General features: G+C 40.5%; 1 protein-coding gene across 4 annotated transcripts in view; it reads right to left on the bottom strand.

Moving 5' to 3' along the window:
• Positions 1–2,432: 2,432 nt before the first annotated feature.
• The window catches only part of LOC125462993 (alpha-1,3-mannosyl-glycoprotein 4-beta-N-acetylglucosaminyltransferase C-like), a 91,591-nt gene continuing 69,079 nt past the window's right edge, over positions 2,433–24,944 (bottom strand). The window contains exons 3-5 of one of the 4 annotated variants that reach the window (XM_059653443.1): positions 18,536–18,686; positions 13,544–14,515; positions 2,433–12,708 (exon numbers count right to left, since the gene is read on the bottom strand). In XM_059653443.1, coding sequence (XP_059509426.1) covers positions 12,503–12,708; positions 13,544–14,515; positions 18,536–18,686 — 1,329 coding nt within the window. In that variant the 3' untranslated portion in view covers positions 2,433–12,502. Of the gene's footprint in view, positions 14,516–18,535; positions 18,687–24,944 lie in introns of all 4 variants that reach the window. The other 3 variants (XM_048553575.2, XM_048553576.2, XM_048553573.2) reach the window with 3 other exon arrangements.

Below are 24,944 nucleotides of genomic sequence, written 5' to 3'. Positions count from 1 at the left end.
GGGGTTGGGGTGGGATAACGTTGCTCAGGCCTGGGAGCTGGCAGAGTGGAGTTGAGCTGAAATGACCTTATGATGTGCACCATTGAATAGAGGTTACACATCATCGAGTTTGATGTGGGCAGACTGGCAACATTCCGGGACACAATTTTCTTCAGCGGAGTACATGATGGCAACAGCAGAAGTGCCCTGTGATTCGCATGAGATACCAGCCAAATCACTGAAGAAGTCATTGCAAGATTTAATTTCTGTTGCAGTCTTATTGGCATATTGTCTATACACAAGTGTTCTGTCAAACATGACACATGCAGATTGTGTTACAGTCTGTGGTCATCCAGGGTGATGTTTACTTACCACTTGACTCTGTTTTTGTGAAAGTGGAACAAGCTAGAACCAGTTATACTGGTGCTTGATTTTATGATTTCTCGTTGATTAATAACCTACAGAAAGAGTAGAAAAATAACTTTTGATGCTTGCTGGTTATGTGCTTGGGAATTGGAGAGGCAACGTGACCATTATTGAGAAAGAGAAAGTTACATAGCAATAACTGGTCTTGGCCATAGCCTGTAGAATTTAGATATTCAGTCTGATGAGCTATAATTAATGTTCTCTCTCCTTTTACGAACAGTTCCCACAACTAAGACTGCACAAAATATACTTTGGCTGCAAAACATTGCAGTGATCTAAATTGGGGAAGGTGTTATGTAAATGCAAATATTTATTTCTTTTGTCTGTCTCCTATGTTAATTAACCTTTTGTATTTGAGAAAGGGGGTAGAACATGCCCAAGAAATTGTGGACCCGGCAACTTAGCGTGAGTGGTAGGAAAAATAATGGAATCTTTGCTAAAGAAGACTAGAAGGACACTAGAAATGAGAAACACAGTAACGATTAGTCAGCATGGACATCCTAAATTCTTGCTTAACCAACCTTACTGCATTTTAGAAATTGTAACATGCAGCAGCTCTAATTTATCTGGATTTCCAAAAGCAAACATTCGGTAAAGGTGCCCCATAACACATTAATGAATAAAGGCAGATGATGTGGATTTAGGGGGATGTGTGGCAGAAGGGATTCGGAGCTGACTTCAAGGAGACAATGGTGTACAGGAGAAGAGGGCAGTAATTCAGAGTGAAAGAAGGATCCACAAGGATCAGCAGGGAGTCCACTGCTGTTCAAAACTTACATGATCACAATTTACAGCATGTGTGTGACAGAAAATGAATCACAGCCCCTACCATCAATATTCATAGCTCTGGCCTACAACGTGCACACTAAAGTGGTTGCAATTTGGACACCTTGGGCAGGGTTATTGGTTGGGCAAATCGTTGATCTGGTCAAATTGATAGTGACAGCGTTGGGTTCAAACTCCATAGGGCTGGGGTCAATTCAGAAAGTCTCCTTGTCCTACCCCTTGTGGAGATCACAGTGCTGTGGCTCAGATCCTTTACATCATCACGAGGAACAAGGAAAGAGTGGAGACTGCAGAGGATTTAGCTCAAAAGCTTTTTGTTTAGTAATACTAAAAAAAGTAATATTAAAACAAATAGAGTTGTTAAAAAGAGACGGCAGAGAGCAGGTCACCTCATTCCAGATTTAGCTTTTCACTCCCTCTCGTAACTAGTATTGTATTTTTTGTGCAGTTATCTTACAATGATGTGTGCTATTTATATGGATTTTAGTAAAGCTAGTTGTACAAAATCAATTCTCTGCTATCTGGATGTTAGAAACAGTACAGAGTTGCCAATTTTCTTGCAATTTGCAGCTCACTACTATTGTGAATAATTTATTTAAGTAAAACTACCCATATACAATCAGAACACCTGCCAAAAACATTTCAAAAGGAAATAAAGTAGAAAAAAGCAGTGATGGGGTTTCTTTCCCCCATTTAAAATTTATCTTGTCTGATTAATACAGAATTCAGAAACCAAAGGACACGTAGAACACCTAATTTTAAAATCATCACTGACAAAAATAAAAGCACAGACACTGGGAAGTCTGAAATCAAAGTAGAACATTTTTGTAGAACCAGAAGATAATACCAGTAAATAAAAGTGAAATAGTGCGGATGCTGGAAATCTGAAAGATAATCAGGAAATACTGGAGAAACTCAGCAGGTCTAGTGCTGTCTGTGAAGAGAGAAACAGAGTTAACTTTTTGAAATTACTCTTTTTCAGATCATTAATACCAGTGACTAACATTTAAAAAGAAACAGGAGAAAAGAGGTCACACATAAACATGCTTGAATGGATCGAGGGCAAGCTATTAGTAAAAAAAGTGTTTTTCAATGGAAGAATTTTCTACATCAAGGCAGGGTTCACTCAATGAACCCCAGCAGTGTGGAAGCAGGCCATTCAATCTATTGAATCCACAGTGGCTGTTCGAACAGTAGCTCACCCAGACCCACCCCATCCCCATAATCCTGCATACCCCACGGCTAATCTTGCTAACCTATACACAATGGGCAATTTAGTTTCTGGGTGGAGAATTCAGGTTAGGGGGACCATGCACAATATTGGAGGGCAAACAAGAGATTTGTAGTCATGCCACTAGTTTCAAAATACTTTCGCAAATTGTGCCAAGACATTGATGATGAAATGTGCTCTCTATCCTGATGAGTAGAATGGGGCTAATTTGGTTCAGTTGAATGAGGATGGGATTAGGCAAACTCCTAATTGCAAACTGCAGAAAATTATTCAAGTTATGAAGAAGCAATTTTAAAGTTCCCCACCATCTTACCTGTCAAAGAGTATTACAAATACAACACTAAGCAAATGACTTTATTCCAATACAATATTACTGACAATTTATAACCTTCTACACGAGAAAATGAATTTTACAGGTAAGTTTTTTTTTTAATTTTCCAAAGTGCAGTCGTAAAAACCTAATCAGACACAATGGTCATTTTATACACCAGGGCAGAAAAAACTTCCAAAACAAATGACAAATCTTGAAGAATTAGAACAATTGGTTTATTAACTGTGCTTATCCTTGAAATGACATATTGATAGCGCAAGGATGGCAGACTTTATGCCACCAAAGAACATATTATTGTATAAACTACAAAGTACAATTTCCCAGTAGCTCATAGCCTCACTCTCTTGAAAATGAAGGATTTTACTTTATAAATAAACACTCTGAAACCATTCACTAACTTTTGGATTCCAATTATTTTCACAAAAGCTTAATTTGTGCAGGTTCCAATTTTTATACATTATAGGTAGCAGTGCCTTGTTGAGGATTAAGTAAATTGCATGGAGCTGGGCTGTCAGATACTGTAATTCTAAGTGGGACTCTCGACCACTGTTGCAATAATTTCAAAACGGACAAACTGGCAGAATTAATCAGCCAGTCTGTGATGGAGGCAATGGCCTATTGTTATTATCACTGGGCTATTAACTCAGAGACTCATAATGTGAGTTGAAGAGTCTAATGTTAACCACAAAACAATATTGTTTGTCAGGAAAAATCCATCTGGTTCACTTATGTCTTTTAGGTAAGGAAACTGCTGTCCTCATCTGGTCTGACCTACATGTGACTCCAAACCGACAGCAGTAATTAAATCTTAATTGCCGTCCGGCAATTGGGGATGGGCAATAAATGCAGACCTTACCAGCAACACCAACATCCTGTGAATGAATAAAGAAAATTGATATCATTATTCTTTTGAAAAATGGCCATAGGTACAGTGTCATCGTGGTTATGTTACTGAACCAATATTCTTGAAGTCTGACTAAAGTACCAGCAAAGCGTGTTCAAATCCTACATTAGCAGCTGGGGTTTTTAGTGTTTTACTTAAAATTGATTAACTGAAGTAATGTCAGAAATGGTGATCTTAAACTTATTGGACTGTTGTTTAGAAACCCAATTGTTCCACATGTGCTTTTAAAGGAAGGAAGGACAGGATGTTGCCAGGAATGGAAGATTTTGAGTTATAAGGAGGGGCTGGATAGGCTGGGACCTTTTTCACTGCAACGTAGGAGGAAGAAGGTTGGCCATATAGAGGTTTTAAAAACCATGAAGGGTACAAATAAGGTGAGTAGGTGGCGTCTTTTCCCTAGAGTGGGGCAACATTTTTATAAATAGTCATTTCTGTGTGGAGTAAACTTCTTGAGGAAGTGGTGGGAGTGGGCATAGTTACAATGTTTAAAAGACTTTTGGATAAGTAGATGAATAAGAATGGTTTGGAGGAATATGGGCCAACTGCAGACAGGTGGGACTAGTTTAGTTAGGGATTATGGTTGGTGTTGGACAGGTTGGAACAAAGGTTCTGTTTCTGCAGCATATGACAATGACGCTATGAAATACCTGCTATACTCAAGACCCCAAACCCACAGCAATGTGGTGACTTAACAGCCTCCAAACTGGCCCAGTAAACCACTTCTTTTTATTCAACTGCTGCAGAAAGCTACAATCCACATGGACGCAGGTGGATCTAGAAAGCAGGTAAGCACAACTTCAAGACAATTGGGAACATGTATATCCTGTGAATGGATAAAAGAAACTCATTGGAAGGTTGTTCTTCTATCATATCTTGGGTAATGTGCTGAAAGGTACTGATTGAATGACAAGCCAGCCAAAGGAATTTGAATGCAACAATAAAATTTCATTGAAAGATATCTGGAGTTATAAATTTTTCACTGGAGCGTCAGAGATTGAGAGATGGCCTGGCAGAAGTTTATAAAATAATGAGAGGTATGGATAGAGTTGATGGTAGTTGACTTTTCCCTAAGATGGAGAATTTTAAGACTAGGGGGCACATTTTTAGGTGAGAGGTGAGAGATTTAAAAAAGACATACAAGGCAAATTTTTTTTATACAAGTGTGTTATTGGGTGAAATGAATTTCCTGATTAAGTGATGGATATGGGTACAATTACAACATTTAAAAGATACTTGGTTGGATATATGAATAGAAAAGGTTTTGATGGCTATGGGCCAAGAACAGGCAGGTGGGACTAGTTTAGTTTGGGATTACCTTCGGCATGCACTGGTTGGACCGAATGGCCTGTTTCTGTGCTGTATGATTTTATGTAATGTAATAGTTGTTTCTCGGAGGGGTTTACAATAAAATTATGTCAATGAATCTACAGCAGTTAAGAGCTAGAAGTCATTAGTTTGCCCACGCTGATTTCTGGAATCCAGCAAATAAAGCTAAGCCACTTGAACACATTGCCTCATTTCTGCTGGGAAGTAGCTACAATTTCAGTTTCAATTTGTTGGGTTCTGGGGAAGGTCTCAATACAAAGCAATTTGACATTCAGTGGATTGACTGTTGTCAGATATCCAAAAGCGATGCTACAAAAAGTATTGGTTTGATATTTGTTTCTGGTTCAGGCAATAAAATCACTGAAAGAAAAGGGGAAAAAAAAGGACACACAGCAATCATGGGCAATTGCCTTTTTGAATATAATAATGCTTAGAGTCCCAAATGACTGGCAGCGTATTTGTGCAGAAATTCAATTTTATTATTGTTCATAAAAGCAACTGTATCCCAAAACGGCCTATTATTCAGTATCAAATTCAATTCAAATCATCCTATTTCTAACTGGCTTCTAGCTACCTGTCATCCAAACTTTAAAATCACTGTGCGTGATCTGTATTTCTATATAATGCTAATGCCTGGCCAGCAACTTGTTTTTGTACATGCAATACCTCACCCAAGATCTATGGTGCTATGCTTTTATGATTTTCTATTAATAAATACCAGATCTTTTAAAAAGTACAATTTTAAAAATTGAGAATAACCAAGGATGCGGAATAAACCACAATTGTAACTGAAGCTACTGTTACTCCTGGCTTTCTCAGACTTCAGTTTTAAGTTAAGTCTTATAACACACTGTTAATAAATTTTGCATGTCACGTATCATTAATTCAGTGCCTTAGCTGTAACCTGCCGTGGTTAATTATACAATAATTACCCCAAAGAGCAAAAGGTAAAAATACTGGGGTCAAATATGACCTGGAAATTAGTCTGACAACATTAGATACAACTAGGAGGGCACTGTGTGTAAAAATATTACCTTAACAAAAGCTATTAGTTTCAATTTTGTTAGACACCACTCAATATTTGCCTTTTAATATATTTGATTGTAAAATTTTAAAAGTCAGTGAAGGATAAGTACTGTTGGAGCATTGTCATAGAGTCAGAGATATACAGCATAGAAACAGACCCTTCTGTCCAACCCGTCCATGTGGATCAGATATCCGAAATTATTCTAGTCCCATTTGGCAGATATTCCTCTAAATCCTTCCTATTTATGTACCCATCCAGATGCCTTTTAAATGTTGCAATTGGACCAGCCTCCACCACTGCCTTTGGCAGCTCATTCCATGCACGTACAAGCCACTGCATGAAAAGTTACCCCTTAGGTCCCATTTACGTCTTTCCTTTCTCAAATTAAACCTATACTCTCTAGTTTTGGACTCTAAACCCCACCCACACTCCAGGAAAAAGACTCTGGCTATTCAGGCTATCCATACCTCTCATGATTTTATAAACCTCTACAAGGTCACCCCTCAGCCCCTGATGCTCTGGGAACATAGCCCCAGCCTGTTCAGCCTCTTCCTATAGCTCAAACCATGGCAAATCCTTGAAAGGGTTCAGAAAAGATTTATAAGTTTCACAATATCCTTCCTATAGCAGAGAGACCATAGTTGCACGCAGTATTTCAAAAGAGGTCTGACCAATGTCCTGTATAGCTGCAACATGACTTCCCAACTCCTACACTCAATGCACTGACAAATAAAGGCCAGCATCCCAAATGCCTTCTTCACTGCCCTGTCTACCCAGGGCTTCACTTTCAAGGAAATTTGAACCTGCATACCAAAGTCTCTTTGTTCAGCAACACTCCCCAGGACCTTACCATTAAATGTATAAGTCCTGCCCTGATTTGCCTTTCCAAAATGCAGCATTTCATATTTATTTAAATTAAACTCCATCTGCCACTCCTCAGCCCATTGGCCCATCTGATCAAGCTCCTGTTACATCTGAGGTAAGCTTCTTTGCTGTCCACTACACTTCCAATTTTGGTATCATCTGCAAACTTACTAACCATACCTCCTATGTTCACATCCAACTGATTTATGTAAATGATTAAAAGTAATGAACCTATCACCGATCCTTGTGGCATACCTCTGGTCACAGGCCTCCAGTCTGAAAAGCAACCCTATATCACCACTGTTTGTCTTCTGTCTTCAAGCCAATTTTGTATCCAAATAGTGAGTTCTCTGTCTATTCCGTGTGATCTAACTTTGCTAACCAGTCTACCATGAGGAACCTTGTTGAATGCCTTCCTGAAGTCCATATAGATCACCTCCACGGCTTTGCCCTAATTAATCCTCTTCATTAACTTGATTGAGTTTTTGAAGAAGTAATGAGACATGATTTCCCATGCACAAAGTCACATTGACTATCCCTAAACAGTCCTTGTCTTTCCAAATTCACACAAATCTTATCCCTCAGCATTCTCTCCAATAAGTTGTCCACTATTGATGACAGGCTCACTGGTCTGTAGTTCCCTGGCTTTTCTTTACCACTTCTTAAATAATGGCATGATGTTAGCCAACCTCCAGTCTTCCAGAACCTCATCTGTGGTTATCGATGATAGAAATATCTCACCAAGAGGCCCAGCAATCACTTCCCTGCTTCCCACACAGTCCTAGGAGACGGCTTTCAGGTCCCGGGGATTTATGCGCCTTTATACATTGTAAGGCATCCAGCACCTCCTCCTCTGTAAAATGGACATTTTTCAAGATGGTGCTATTTATTTCCCCATGTTCTCTATCTTTCATATCCTTCCTCGGAGCAAATACCATTGTAAGATATATATTTAATATCTCCCCCTGCGTTTCCACACATAGGTGACCTTGCTGATCTTCAAGGGGCTCTATTCTCTCCCTTATTGCCTTTTTGTCCTTAACATATTTGTAGAATCCCTTTGGATTCTCCTTAAGTCTATTCCCCAAAGCAATCTCATGTCCTGTTTTTTCCCCTCCTGATTTCCCTCTTAAGCATACTCCTACTCCCTTTATACTCTTCTAGGGATTCACTCGATCTCTGCCATCTATACCTGATATATGCTTCCTTCTTTTTCTTGACCAAAACTTAAATATCTCTAGTCATCCAGCATTCCTACACCTACCAGCCTTGCTCTTCTCCCTAACAGGAACATAACGACTCCTGACTCTCATTATGTCATTTTTGAAGGCTTCCCATTTTCTAGCCATCCCTTTATCTCTGAACATCCACCCTCAATCAATTTTTGAAAATTCTTGCCTAATACCATTAAAGTTGGCCTTCCTCCAATTTAGAACTTTAACTTTTGGATCTGGTCTATCCTTTTCCATCAGTATTTTAAAACTAGTAGTTATGGTCACTGGCCCCAAATTGCTCCCCAACTCTCTTCATTATCCTTGTCACTCCATTATCATCCATCTTGCCAAACTATTAGCAAAGCATCTGGCAAGATGATGGTAGGGTAAGTGGCTGTATTTGGAGTTTCACTCTGCTCGCCAGTTTTCTTTCTTTGTCCCTTATTTTCCCTCCCTTCTTCTCTCTCCTGTAGTAATTCCATCCCTTCCCCTGCAATTCCGTTTTAACTACCTACCTAAGGAGACGGGAAGGAGTTGGGCCGCAACCGGGAGCCACGTGGCAAAGCTGAATACGCGGGTTGTGCCCTGCAGCAATGTAGGATCAAGTGTGAGTCAGAGCATCAAGGTTGGGCCAGTGAGAGTGGACCGACGAGGCAGGGGCGGTGAGAGTGGGCTAGTGAGCCAGCCCAGAGTGGGATGGTGGCAGCAGCATGGCACGGGCTAGAAAGTGGGCTTCTGGCAGAGGCATAGCAAGGGCTGGAAAGCCCGGAGCAGGACTGTGGCAGTGGAAAGGAAGGTTGGATTTTCTTGTTATCACTTTTTTCTTGTCTTATTTTAAGTTAATGTGAATGGTGCCATGTACAAATGGCGAAGGTACACACTTTTCACTGTATTTTTAAACACGGACACCTCAGGCATCCTTATTTCCCAAGAGGAGGTCAAGTTTTACACCTTCTCTAGAAGGTACATCCAAATATTTAATCAGAAAATTTTCTTGTATGCACTCAATTCCTCTCTATCCAAGCCCTTAATATTACAGCAGTCCCAGTCTATGTTTGGAAAATTAAAATCCTCTACCCTATTATCCTTACAGATAACTGAGATCTCCTTACAAATTTGCTTCTTAATTTCCCACTGACTACTGGGAGGTCTATACTACAATCTCAGTACTCCCCTTATTATTCAGTTCCACCCAAATAACTTCCCTGGATGTATTCCCAGGAATACCTCCCTAAGTACAGCTGTGATGTTATCCCTAATCAAAAACACCACTTCCCCTCCTTTCTATCCTTCCTATAGCATCTATATCCTGGAATACTAAGCTGCCTGTCCTGTCCATCCCTGAGCCACATCTCTGTAATTTCTATCATATCCCAGTCCCATGTTCCCAACAATGCCCTGAGTTCATCTGCCTTACCAGTTAGGCCTCTGGTGATAATGATTTTGGAGAGTCTGACTCATTATCAACTTAATGGAAGCATGATTCCCTTCAAATTAAGGAGATGCAAATCTAAAATTCATGGTCTTTTCAGCACTGGAGGCAGAATTACAATTACAAATGTAAGATAATTGAATTGAACTGTTTGCCAGGTAATCATTGGAATCATAAAAGTACAGATTCATTCTGATCTTTCAGGTGTACGAAGTTTTACTTTTTACGACTCCCCTCAGGGTATTCAAACTGTATGCATCCATAAACTTTACAAAATGCTTCTTTCATTTGTGTATTGTAAAAGAGGTTTGTAGCTCAGTACTTACACCGAGTGTACTCTTCAGGAACTACACAAATGGATTTCAACCAAATTCATGGACTTACATTTTACATTGAAAAATGACAACAATAATGGAATTGCAGAACAGAATTTCCAAAATGCTAGCAAAATTTAAAAGGATTTTACATGATTCAATTACATAAATCAGTGGACCTGTTTATGCCTATTACAAATATAATTGATAGCTGTCTCTTACACAGGTCACCTTAACAGCTCAGCATCTGCAGGAACTCGCTAAGTGGATCCTGTGCAATATGCATAACTCCAGAAGTGTACCTACAACGACAGGTTTTGCAGTGTCAGGGGATTGCTGCTGGCAGAAGCTTCCAGTGCAAACCCTGCTACTTAAAACTCTCACATCCCGCAAAGCCTGTTCTGGCTCCCAACACAAAACTCACATGTGAAGGCTTTTCTGGTGCAGTGGAAACATCCCTCTCACAGTATACTTGGATAAGTCGATTGAAGCATCTACAAGGCTCCAATGGTCAAGCGTACTTCCCAGATCTAACTAATCAATAGTTGCCACTCAAAGAATCAAACAATTTTACTTGGAGATTGCCACCAGCTGCACAAGACATGGATGTCAGGATGCTGGCTAATTTAACGAGAATGTTTAATAGTCTTCCTAGTGATGTTCCTGTGGGCAGCTTTAATTAAAATGATGTAATTCCATAAAAAGTCAACTTTGGCTAGCATGCAAATCAACCAATCAGGATGATTTCCTATACAATGGTAACAGGGCATAACAGTTTTTTATTATAATTACTTTCAGTTCAAGTATACTTCAAGTATTTGCAACACACTTCACATTCTGGTTAGATAGAAAACTTGCAGAAATTCCCCCTATGCTTCAATGGAATAGGATGCATTTTGTTGGTCTATCATTATAACGTTCATCCTTTGGAATAGTAGAAATTCAGGCAAAAGAAGAATATATTGTCATGAATTATTTTCAAAACATATGTGATTCTGTCCACAAGAGGTGAGGTTTGGGAGGGGGTGGAGGCAGAGGAAGGGGAGAGGACGAAAGTTCCGAGGAAGGGTCACTGGACCTGAAATGTTAACTCTGACGTTTTCCTTCACAGATGCTGCCAGACCTGCTGAGCTTTTACAGCAACTTCTGATTTTGTTCCTGATTTACAGCATCCACAGTTCTTCGGTTTTCATGGCAATACATTGTGGTGTTTGTTATGATGATGGATCATGGTTGTAATTAATAGTCAAACAACTCTTTCTTCATCTTATAAAATAGCACACGAGTAAGCATTTCCCCATTTATATGAATTCATGAGTAAAAGTTCTTATTTACAAAGTTTCTTTGAAAACAGTAATAATCATTCTTTATCAATTCAAACAGTACATTAAAGTAAAGGCATTCTTTGAATCATAGTACAAAGGTTTGCACAAATATAATGTAATTCCTCATGAATATCAACATTGTAGAAGACCAGACATCTCGTTCAGATAGTTAATGGTTTGAAATTCCAGCTGTCACCCTTGCATTCTCAGTACAGTCACAAATCAAACCTCCAGTAAGAAACAGCTTGCCTTCCAGGTAGCTCATCCAGATTCAGAGAATTCTTTAAGGTATTAAAGTAGCCCATATTGTCCTCTATCAGTTCCATTCTCTTTCTTCATCAATTTCAGGGTAGAGTTTTAAGGCCCTGCTGAGGTGTGGAATAAAGATGAATATATCAGCTTGTTGCACATTTAGAGAGATTGAGTAGGATTTGGAATCCAAAAGGGCTGCCTGCAGCCAATTAGACTCATTGAGAGCCTTGTTAGTTTAAGGAGACTAAATGGGAATTTCCAGTCAGCCTTAAATCTCCTGACAACAGGTTTTTTTTTGGTGGTGGGTGAAGAAAGAAGAAGTGACAGGGTTGGGGAGGGGCAGAGGGGTGGTGTAAGAGGGAGTCATTTAACTGCCTGAAGGTGGGCAGCAAGTGGCAGACTTGGAACTATTCATCCAGGGTAGTTTACATGTTCTCCCCACCTACTTTGATGATGGTGTAGCCAAATGGCACCTCCCATAGGGATTGGCCTGTTGGCAGTGGCCTGGCTGGTTCTTCTGTCTATTAATCCAATTTTCAATGAGATTGGTCAGATGGTACCTTCGTGTAGAAATACCGCCTCAGCAACATACTCTTTACTACAGCTTGTAGCGTCACTCAAGCCAAAAGTCTCCTGATTAATTCTCTGGTTTGGAGAACACTCCTGTTACTCCTATTTGGGCACAGAACCAATCTCCATGCCGATTAAGGGGCAATCCTAATCAAAAGACCCAGGTCAAGAAATGTTTCTAGCAAGGGGGAAGCAGATTCAGGACTCAGAAACAGACCCCGATTCCCATTTTCATCTTCCAAAGTAAAAATGTATCTGCAGTGTTGGAGAAGATTCTCATGTCCAGCTCTTCCCGTTTGGACAACACAGGCATGCCTCAGCAGGGAGAAAGCCAACTTGCCAGCTTGTTGCACTTCCAAGATTGATTGTACTTGTGACCAAAGTGTCCAAACCTTCATGCTTCAAAGGAATGTGTCTGATCGAATGGGGATATTAACTCTAGTTGGTCAATGAGGCAAGGGAGGGGAACAAATCCAAGTTGCCTAATGCATTTTTTTATGACCTCATGCAGATAGCGTTGCTCAGAAATCTAAGATTTTGACTTTATACCATTTACATATAAAACAATGTTGCATTCTCATTGTGCTTGTTAATAGCTGGTGTTGGGTAGAACGGATATCCCAGATATAAAACATTTTGTGGGCACATTTGGAAGATGATCCATAAAGCTCCATTACAACTTGCTTCTTGGCACAACCAACTTGTTTGCTCTTTCCTTCAGCACCAGCTAGATTATTAAATCAGTGAGCAGAAACAAAGGATAGTATGTTAGATCTCTGATAAATGCCATTACATTTTAACCTCTGGTCAGACCATTTAATTCTGAGGGGGAACGGTCGCATTGCTATGGGAGCCTACAAACTGAAATTTTATGGAAACCAACAGGTGCACAACAGTTAGATAATGTAAGACTTTTTTGAACTTCTGTTGTGCGATATATTTGGAATGAATCATTGGTATGGAATGCTAGCTGGTAGCTGGTAGCCTGGCATTCAAAAAAGTATTCATACGGTCCTTCGGAACTATTTTCATTATATATTAAAAAGGTTTTATACATCAGAAAATAATTAATTGGTATTCACTTTGTTTTGCAAACAAATAGCTCGTTTCAATATCCTTGGACTGAGACGAGGGCAGGAGTTCTACATGAACAGGATTTTGTTCCCAATCACCACTTACCAAACTCTTAAAAATTAGAAATGTGCTAGGACATGAGTGAGCTGTGGCACTGTTTCATTAAATAGGCTGACAATATTTACTGTTTAGGCTCACCCACAAACGAGAAATCATTTGGTATGAAGTGCTCACAGAACCACGTCCCAGCGCAAGCCACTGAGGAAAATAAGGAAGAAAATTATACGTAGAGGGTATATTTTGTCATAGCGGGTTACTGTGCTTTGTCCAAATGCTGATACTTCTAATAATTAGCCAGTCTTTTTGACTGTTTGTTATAAATATGCGCACACAGTCTACGCTGAAATCAATAACAGTATTGATATCTTTTTTATCAAACAGTCCTTTTTGGAATGCATTTAGTTTAACATAGTCTGAGCAATCTTTACCCTTCTGTGTTACTTTTAGATTCTTTCCAACTTCAAGGATCCCAGAATGAAGAATATCATTATGTCTATCTTCTGAGCCAGTGACAACGTGGATTCTGGTAACATTCATTGGCTTCATGAATACAATAGTGAAGTAGTCACCAGTGGAGGGTGATTTTCCCCAGAAGTACTCATCACCATTACTGTAAGCTTTCTTGGGGTCATAGTTCTCAAATACTTTGAGACTTGTGTAGATAGTTGCTGGCGGGTTGTCGGGAATATCAAAGAAGTCCTCTTCGAAGTCATCATCCTTTAACCTATTTTCCGTCCCTCTAAAAGAGGAATAATATCCAATATGTTGAAAAAGGGAAGGCTTAAAGCGGATGACGTCTTTCTGAGTGAGAAGTCCTCGAAAATGAATCAGTAACCAGTCACATGGCATCTCTTGATAAAACATCAGTAGAAAGTGGGCCAATCTTGGAAGGTCAGTAGAATGGTAAAGTTTTCCGATGTAACCCAACTTGGAAAATTCCAAGGTCACCCAATAGGAGCCCTCTTTTGAAGCAAGGAATTTCTTGATTGCTGTTAAGAAAGAACGGGCACACTGAACATCATCTTCCAGCATTAGGTAATAATCGGATAAATTTGCACAGAAATTGAGCAGGAAAGCATAGTCAACATTTTGTTTAGACCTGAAAGTCACACGATCAGCTGGATCATTATAATTTCGTTTCAGGCCTTTTAGAGATGGATAGTACAATTGGGGAGCGTGAATGATAATCAAATGGCCAGAGATGATATGGTGAGCAAATTTTCTGGAAATGTCTTGAACCACTTGTGCATTCCATGCCATGTCAAAGTCTGCTAAGTGTACAACTATCACCATCCCCATGAGCTCTTCATTTGAGGACTGATCAAATATGGATTTTAATGTTTCAAAGAGGTAATTCCCACGTTTTCGTTTCACTGAAGACAGTCCTACTGTAAGGTATTCTGCAAGGAATAGATAGAAATAAACTTTATCAGTTGTCAAAAATTTAAAGATATGCACTAAAAATTTCAAACCAAAACCACTCCAATCTACTTACAACATAGGATGCTGCATTCAAGTGAGTGTCATACAAAAAATTTAGTTTGGATATTAGGTGCTACTTTAAATACCATGGTGATATAAAATAAGACTACTGATCACTGAATTTCATCATCTGATTCTAATGCCTGAATGGACTGAAAGACTTTTAAACAGGGGCCAAAAACACATTTAAAATAGCTGCAGGCATCACCTGACCCAGTTACGTTGGCCACGTTTCATTTAATCTGTATTGGTTTTGTGAAAGAGAGCCATGGGAGAAATCAATATTTTTCCCCCAAGGAGATTAAAAAAAAAGACAGGCTTGTCACACTCTCCTGGGAGATGTGAAAAGGCCTGCATCTCCTATTGGATTTATACCATGATGAGAAATGGAACTTTGGACTACCGCTGTCAGCCCTGAGATCAAAACTTGAGCAGACAGAAGAACATACATCCAGCTGTTACTTATGGGGTGTCTTTGGTAGAATAGGGAAGGTGAAACTAAAAATGCAGACCCAAACACAGGTTGAGAACTCTGTCTCTGGAGGAAAAAAAGCACCCAGTTTCCACAGAAAGAACAAAGACGAATGAACATGGTGCTGGGTGCTTTAAACATAAATGCTACTTTGCTACAGCTGATGATCCAACAATCCTGGTAACCAACTATGGTCTCAGGTTGAAATCTCATGCCGCAAGTACATCAAAAGGATTCGCTTCCTTTGTACTGAAAACAATCCCTTTTTAATGTTGTGTGTATGCGTGAGAGCGAGAGAGAAGGCTGACAGGACTGCTCAAGCCTTAAGCTTGACTTTCCACTGTTATTATTCTCTGTGTTTCAAGAGAATAAAATAGTTCTCTCTTTCATTCAAGAAAAAACCTGCAATTGGCTCTGTTTTGCATATATTGAAAACTATTAACCATACTTTAGTGGAGAAAGTATCTGTCTGTTAAAACCAACTGGGGAGGCTGAAAAGAATGCCTTTTATTTACCCTTCATTTAGTCTAGTTCTCTACTCAACAGCTTCTGAAGGTGTCAGTTGGATCAATAACGTGTCTCCTACAATTGTTTTTAGTAAGCAGGTTGATGTGATGTGATCCATAGTTCAGGATTCTTAGCCGCAATTGCATTTGAGGTTGATTCTCAACTTTCACTTTTGGTGTGAGTGGGCGCATTGTCCCTGGTCAGTGGGCATTGGGTACAGAACTGTCCTCTGTCACTGAGGGAGTGTGAAGCTGGTTTCCTCTGCTGCCAATTCAGTGAGTAGAGGAGTCTCTTCTGTTATAGACACTGCAGATGGTTACAATTCTCTGTTCCAGGAGATTAGGTTAAATATTAGCTGCTGTTTAGCAGAATGGCCAGTGCAATTTGAAGTGTTTCCTTGATCAATTTCTTCAAGTCTTCATGAATGGAAAGCAGCACACAGAAACCACTCACAAATGAAGTGGCTTGAGCAGCCCTTTACCCTTTCTCTTGGCAACATTTAGCCACTGGCCAGGGTCTACGTGTGGCTGCTATAGGGCTGTGAGGCAGTCCTGCACTCTGCAGAACAGACAAGGGCCATTATTACAATGCACAATGTTCTGGTTGTGCTTCAGCAAGTTTCTGGATCAGCTCCATCTTGGATATTATTGATTTGTGGGTATCAGATAAATAGTCAAGTTGAATCTTTATGCCTTTCAGTCATTGGATCTTCTCCCGTGACTTGCATAAAACAATAGAAAATGCCATTGAAGACTAGAATAATTTGACTAGGAAATCTGATGAAATCAGCTAAGTATCATAATTCATTCTGGGCTAATGGTCTATTTAAATATTTAGAAATCATATGGGTGAAGACACTATTGCCCCAGAGAATCATAGGGTTTGCTCTCTCATTAGAGAGAGGAGACTGTAATGGTTTAACCCAAGGGTCACTGCACCTTAGGTCATGAGTGAGGGTGAGAATGGAGAATCTCCATGGGAATGTCAACTGGTGCAGAAATTGAACCCACACTGTTGGTATCACTCTGTATCACAAACCATCCCTCCAGCCTACTGGTTTTTGGGATGATCCGTCAATACAACCTTGTCTTTAGTCATCTGGTAATACAGAACTTGAGTCTGCTGAAGAAAAGACATGTCTTGACAAAGCTTTTCATCTTGCATTCAATCAGGACAATTTGTAAGAATACCAATGTAGAGGGAAAACAACTTTGGAGAGTACAGTACTGACTGATTCAAAGGGGACTTTGATCGGGACAGACATTACCATGTAGAATGTATTAGCTAGATGATAACTAACAGTTAACTGCAATGCTTCGTTTAAATTCTAAACCGGACAAGTTGATTGGTTACGGCATTGCTCTGAGAAATGAACCAGAGAATAGCTGTCACCTATTTTGCTGAGTTGAAACAGGTACAATGTGTGTATCAGTCTGAAAATCAGCCCTATGTATTCTTTTTGTAGTTTCCAGTGTGTGCGCATGCTTCACAATGTGAGATTGATTAATAATCCAAAATGAATTGTCAGCATATATTTTTCACTGTATATCACACAAACCCAAAAGCCTATCACTCTTGTCTCTGAAAAGTGCCCGGTCTACCTCTCAGTATTCTAACAGTATCCATTTGACCATTGGATGAAGCTAACTGCTTCTTAGAGTTACTGGGCAGTAATAATTTAAGTAGGGCTCATCACTAACAAGATGTTGCAGTAAACATGTGATCTAAATGGAAGCATAAGACATCTTCAAGCTGGGTAGAAATGCTGGAATTCCTTGTTTTGGGCCAGTGGAAATTTATTCACAATAAAAATAAGGTCAATGCATGATAACAAAGTGTGGAGCTGGATGAACACAGCAGGCCAAGCAGCATCTCAGGAGCACAAATGCTGACGTTTCAGGCCTAGGCCCTTCTTCAGAAAAGGGGGATGGAGAGAGGGTTCTGAAATAAATAGAGAGAGAGGGGGAGGCAGACCGAAGATGGCTAGAGGAGAAGATAGGTGGGGATGAGAGTATGGGTGGGGAGGTAGGGAGGGGACAGGTCAGTCTGGGAAGGATGGACAGGTCAAGGGGCCGGGATGAGGTTAGTAGGCCTTCCGGAGAGACCACTCTCTCCGTCACTCTCTTGTCCGCTCCACACTTCGCTCCGACTCCACCACACCTGGCACTTTCCCCTGCAACTGCAGGAAGTGCTACACTTGCCCCCATACCTCCTCCCTCACCCCCATCCCAGGCCCCAAGATGACTTTCCACATCAAGCAGATGTTCACCTGCACATCTGCCAAGCTGGTATACTGCATCCGCTGTACCTGGTGTGGCTTCCTCTACATTGGGGAAACCAAGCGGAGGCTTGGGGACCGCTTTGCAGAACACCTACGCTCGGTTCGCAATAAACAACAGCACCTCCCAGTTGCGAACCATTTCAACACCCCCTCCCATTCCTCAGACAACATGTCCGTCCTGGGCCTCCTGCAGTGCCACAATGATGCCACCCATAGGTTGCAGGAACAGAACTCATGTTCTGCTTGGGAACCCTGCAGCCCAATGGTATCAATGTGGATTTCACCAGTTTCAAAATCTCCCCTCCCCCCCACTGCATCCCAAAACCAGCCCAGCTCATCCCCGGCTGCCTAACCTATTCTTCCTCTCACCTATCCCTAGACTCTTCCCAAAACGTCAGCCTTCCTGCTCCTGACATGCTGCTTGGCCTGCTGTGTTCATCCAGCTCACACTTTGTTATCTTGGATTCTCCAGCATCTGCAGTTCCATTATCTCTGATACAAAGGTAAATGCATGGTTTTTTTATGCTTGAAATTTTTATTAACTTGAAACTTTAATTGCATTTCAGATAATAGTTCCAGATTTAGGAGAGTTTAGACCAAGAAAGTTGACACTTTATTGCAATTCCTTCATTTTATGGCGCACACACACACACACACACGTGAAAAACTGTAACTTACTCTTTTTCAGTAAAGGATAACCTACTAAATATTGATAGGTGACATTAATAGGTGCAGAAAAGTTTATCAGCTCCCTGAAGTTCTGCACATTCCTCTCTGAATACAACTGTTGTACAGCTATTTCTTTGGCCAATCTCTTTTCTTCTTCTTCCTGAAAAACAAAGGTAAACAACCATGAACTGTACTTCCAATAAGAAATCAGATAATTACTGAAGACATATTCTTTAATAATCCCTGCTTTACAAGTCCACCTTGCAATCTTAGCATTTTCACACAGCCGGAGTAAAAAGACTCTTTAAAGTAGGGGTATCCAACAATGGATAAGTTAACCATCTTGTTCTATATTTTTAAAAATGCAGAAATATTTATTTTATGTATGAAGGTGTCACAGTCAAAACAACTAAGAGACGATGTCTGCAGAAACTCCCTTTGTGGCAATCCTGTTTTAATGTGAATTAACGGGGATTTCTCCCTGCCATGCAGTTTTCCAGCATGCCCATATAAATGCATGTTTTTCATTTACAAAGTACTCACATTTTAGACATGTCAAAATGCATTTATAAAGGGATAAAGGTGGGAACATGGGAGTGGGCTTGCTGTAATTTATATTCAAAATACAATTATTGAGTTAAATGTTGCTCTCAATGGATTCAACTTACAGAATAGCATGGCTGAGTGTGTGGAAAGTGATTAGAATATTTCAATAATCATTCACGCCCAATCTGATTGAGTTAGTTCAACTGATTTATACTCAATGTTGCCATGGCAACTTCATGAATTCTTCCTATGGCAATAATTTTAAAAACTACAGATGAGAACCATTGTTCATATTTAGTCCTGGTTTAATATTGGCAATATGGAAGAGCTTGGTATTAAAATACAGTGATATTTAAAGTGAACATTTTGTCTACTGTCCTGGAATAGACCATAAGACCATAAGACATAGGAGTGGAAGTAAGGCCATTCTGCCCATCAAGTCCACTCCGCCATTTAAATCAATGGCTTACGGCATTTCAGCATCACTTCCCTGCACTCCCCCCGTAGCCCTTGATTCCTTTTGAGATCAAGAATTTGTCGATCTCTGCCTTGAGGGCATCCAACGTCCCGGCCTCCACTGCACTCTGCGGCAATGAATTCCACAAGCCCACCACACTCTGGCTGTGCCCACGGGTCCTAGTCTCCCCGCCTAACGGAAACAACTTCCTAGTGTCCACCCCTTCTAAACTATACATTATCTTATAAGTTTCTATTAGATCTCCCCTCAAAAATGTCTCATTGTTTAGTGCAGTCAGACTAAATGTTGGGGAAAAGGAAGTGTGCAATTGCCATTTTAGTTCAGGGATATGCATACTGCAAAATTAAACAGTTGCTTCAGTTGTCATTAAATTAATTTTACTAGAGTGTAAGGGTGGCACAGTGGCTCAGTGGTTAGCACTGCTGCCGCAAAGTGCCAGGGATCAGGGTTCAATTCCACGCTCAGGCAACTATCTGTGTGGAGTTTGTACATTCACCCGCTGTCTGCGTGGGTTTCCTCCCATAATCCAAAGATGTGCAGGTCAGATGGATTAGCCATACTAAATTGCCCATGGTGTCTCAAGAAGCACAGGCTGGATAGATTAGCTATGGGAAATGTTTGGGTTACTGGGATAGGGTGGGATACTACTTGGAGGGTCAGAGTGGACTTGATGGGCCAACTAGCCCGCTTCCACACTCTAGGGATTCTATGTTCATTGGTCCTGCCGATGAAAAGATTTGAGAAATATTTGAATAGGGTCATGTAAGTTTATGGGTACCGATTGGTAGTGTCATATGCCTTGAATTGCACTACCTCTGGGTTGATATGGGCAGTGAGAACTGGAGTCAGGGTAACAGCATCTGCTCACAGGATAAACCTGTATGAGTATCTGTGGTCCACTCAATATTTGCAACAAGCCCCTTGTGCCTTTCAACTGTATGTCCAATTCACTACTTTTGAAGAGTAACAATGGCAGCCAATGAAGAAACAACATAGTTTTAACCAGGAAATAAGACCAAAATGGTGTATATGCACCCATTAAGATACTCAATACCATCCAGGACAAAACATCCCACTTCGGCGAGTTTTTGGTTCCATAAAATGAGACCAATGGCAAATTGATGTTTCTTTCTTGATAGCAGTAGTTGAATGAAAAGCAATATTATGGGTTTTTGTAACTACCTGACCAAGGATAAGGCTCTAGTTTAGCATTATATCTGAAAGATGACACCTCAGAACATGCAGCACCCTCTTAGCAATGCAATAAAGTGTCAGAACTTAGTTATGAATCATAGAATCCCTACTGTGTGGAAACAGGCCCTTCAGCCTAACAAGTCCAGTCCGACCCTCAGTGCATTCCACCTAGACCCATCCCTTAATCTACACATCCCTGGATGCTACAGACAATTTAGCATGGCCAATCCACCTTGTCTGAGCATCTTTGGGCTGTGTGAGGAAACTGGAGCACCTGAAGGAAACCCATGCAGACACAGACAGTCACCCAAGAGTAGAATTAAACCCAGGTCCCTGGCAATGTGAGGCAGCAGTGCTAACCACTGAGCCACCGTGCTACCCTGCAATTATGCCTAGTTTCAGGATTCTGTCATCATTCATGAGCAAAATAATATATCTGGCTCATTATCACATTTGACTGGCAAGTCTGGTAAAGTTTTATAGAAGTGAATGGCGTATCAATGACCTTCCTGTAGAGAGAGCAGGATTCATTCATTGATGGCTGAGTTATAAATTCAAGATGACAAGACTTAAAATAAACATCCAGTATCCTGCGGATTATCATTGCTCAAAAAATGAACTGGACCAGACATATGATTACTCTGGCTGGAACACCACATCAGGGGCTGGGCATTCTATGGTAAGGAACTCACCACATGACTTCCCAAAGCCTGATCAGCATCTGTAAGATGCAAGTCAGGAGTGTGATGGCATATTTTCTACTTGTCTGGATGGGTGAAACTCCAACAAGACTCAAAGGCTTGAGACAGCGTCCAGGACAAAGCAGCCTATTTGATTGGCACCACATTCCCTCTCTCCACCACCAATACTGCAGCAGTAATGTGTGCCATCTACAAGATACAGTGCAGTAATTCATCAAGGCTCCTTTGACAGTGCCTTTCAAACCTACAAACTATCATCTCAAAGAAAGGCAAGAGACTTTTTGGAACACCACATGAAAATTCCTCTCCAAGTCCCACATAATTTTGACTTGGTACTGCATCACTATTCCAGTGCCAGAAACCTGCAATTCCCTCCCCAGTAGCAGAGCAGTGCACAAATACCACATCGCCTGCAGCTGTTCAAACAAAGTTACTCGCCATCACTTTCTCAAGGACAATTAAGGATGGGCAATTATTGCTAGTCTTCTCAGAAATGCTCAAATTCCATGAAAGAAGAATTTTTTAAAAAGTAATTTGGAAATCACTGTAAAAGGTGAGACACATAGCTTTGTTCTTTCATCTGATTGACTTTGGCAATTTATATCATCATTGCAGGGAGAATACCATCCACCAGAGGGACCAAGTTAATACAAATTGACAGTAATTGCTGCATATGAATTTCCTGCTGTGCCTCAGTCACAATATGACAAGAAATACATTTTTATGCTATTTTGTAATTTGCTTTTGGTTCTACCTTCCACCTGTAACAGTGACCACACTTCAAAACCATCCTGTACCTTGAGATATAATCCCAACTGATGGAATTACTAGACAAGTCAGATCCCAGAATTAAATTTGGCTTGATAGCTTAGATCATATTGGGTTTGTTCAGTTCATTAGCACGATGACTTGTCACCAAGATATATTCAGATGAGGCTACAGATTTTCTCTAACACCAAAATTTTATTAAACAAAATAAATTAAAACAAACAAGTTAACTAAATACATTGAAGTTAGAATGATATCAAAATACACAGCAAAATAAAGTATCAATCTATCTTCCATACTATCCATGAAATACATTCAAGTCCAGAGAGAGATTACATCACATCTCAACACTTTACGGGTCAACTTAAATGACCTTTTCCCAGGTTCTTTCCTGTGAACTGTGAAAACAACTTGATGAGTCCTTGCCAAATTTCACAAATCTGAGACCCTAAGCTTTCTCAGTTCTGATAGATTTTGCAACTAGATTGTCTTAGCTTGGATGTTTCACAAATTAAACCCTTCTGTGGAGGTAACTTACTCCCGAATTAACTACCCTGAAAAAAATGCTTACATGTTCACTCTGTCATAAACACCATTGTACCAACATCTTTCCATGAACGCAACATTGATTCATAGCTCTATTACAGGCACACACACTGTATAATACATAAATATTTTATTCACTGCTGGGATGTGGACATCAATGTCTGGGTTAATATTATTGCTAGTGAACTGCCTTCTTGAACCACTGCAGTCCATTTGGTTAGGTAGACCCACAATACTGTTAGAGAGGGAGTTCCATGACTTTGACCAACGAAACTGAAGGAATAGTGACACTTTGAAAACACACCTTAAAGATCACATTAAGATATGCCTGAGGTTGTGAAAGGCACTGACGTCAACAGAACTCAGGGAGTGGCTGCTTGGAATCCAGATAAATTGTGCTAACCTTGTACATTTTCCTTGCACAGACAACCGGCTGATAGGCACCAATTTACCTTTGGCCTCTACACCCTATGCCAAGCCCTAATGAATGCAGTTAACACTTGTGGCACCTATGGCATATTAATTTTGCCTCAGAGTTGGAACATGAATCTAATGCACCACAGCAAGAAACATATAATAAAACACGTTAGGTAGGTGTACTAATGAAAAGACAGATTAATGTTCATCTGTCATTACATTCTAGAAGTTTTGCCTTCTACCTATTTTGAGTCTTGGGATCCTATTTTACACCACAGGCATTTCCTAAAGCCATGGTGAAAGATTACATGAATGTGAGCTCAAGGGAAAGTACAATTTGGCAACAACTGCCTGTATTATTAATTTATAGAATGTAGAACAGTACAGCACCGTACAGACCCTTATGTCGGCACAACATCATGGGCCAATTATCCTACTAAGATCAATCTACCCTGCATACCCTACATTTTATTATCCTCCATGTGCCTATCCAAGAGTCGTTTAAAAGTCTCTAAAATTATCTGACTCCACAACCACCACCAGCAGCGCATCCCATGCTCCCACCACACACTGTGTGAATAACCTACCTCTGACATCTCCCCTATACCTTCCTTCAATCATCTTAAAATTATGCCCCCTTGTAAAAGCCACTTCTGCACTGGGACAAAGTCTCCAACTGTCCATTCTATCTATGCCTCTCATCATCTTGTACACCTCTATCAAGTCACCTCTCATTCTTCTTCACTCCCATGAAAAAAGCCCTAGCTCTCTCAACCTTTCCTCAGAAGACCTGTCCTCCAGTCGAGGCAGCATCCTGGTAAATCTCCTCTCTATAGCTTCCACATCTTTTCTATAAAGAGTCAACCAGAAGTGAGCACAGTATTACAAGTGTGGCCTAACTAGAGTTTTATACAGCTGCAGCATAGAACGCCTTGGGGTTTTCCTTGATCTTACCCACCAAGGTTTTCTCATGCCCCCTTCTAGCTGTCCTAAGGCCATTCTTCAATTCCTTCCTGGCTACCTGTAGACCTCCAGAGCCCTGTCCGATCCTTGCTTCCTCAGCAAGCTTCCTTCTTTGTCTTGACTAGGTGTTCCACATGCTTTTGTCATCGACGATTCCTTCACCTTACCATTCTTTCCTTGCCTCAGTGAGACAAACCTATCCAGTACCTGTAGCAACTGCTCTCTAAACAACCTCCACATTTTTATCGTGCATTTCCCTGAGAACATCTGATCCCATTGGTGCTCCATAGTTCTTGCCAAATAGCATTGTAATTCCCCCTCCCCCAATTAAATCCTTTACCATACCATCTGCTCCTATCCCTCTCCATGACTGTAGCAAAGGTCAGGGAGTTGTGATCACTATCACCGAAATGCTCTTCTACTGAGAGATCTAACACCTGGTCTGGTTCGTTGCCAAGCACCAAATCTAATATGGCCTCCCCTCTAGTCGGCCTATCTACATAGAGTCAGAAATCCTTCCTGAACACACCTGACAAAAATCTGCTCCATCCAAGCTAGTTGCACTTGGGACGTTCCAGTCTATATTAGGTAAGTTGAAGTCACCCATGACAACAACCCTATTACTTCTGCACCTTTCCAAAATCTGTCTCCCAATCTGTTCCGTCATGTCTCTATTGCTATTGAGAGGTCTATAGAAAACTCCCAATAAAGTGACTGCTCCTTTCCTGTTTCTGACTTCCACCCATACTGACTCAGTAGACAAACCTTCCTCTATGACCTCCCTTTCTGCAGCTGTGATACCATC

This window comes from Stegostoma tigrinum, chromosome 21, assembly GCF_030684315.1.
Source record: "Stegostoma tigrinum isolate sSteTig4 chromosome 21, sSteTig4.hap1, whole genome shotgun sequence".
NCBI classification, from domain to species: domain Eukaryota; kingdom Metazoa; phylum Chordata; class Chondrichthyes; order Orectolobiformes; family Stegostomatidae; genus Stegostoma; species Stegostoma tigrinum.
The sequence above is the reverse complement of the archived record's forward strand: the minus strand, read 5'-3'. Positions and strand labels throughout refer to the sequence as shown.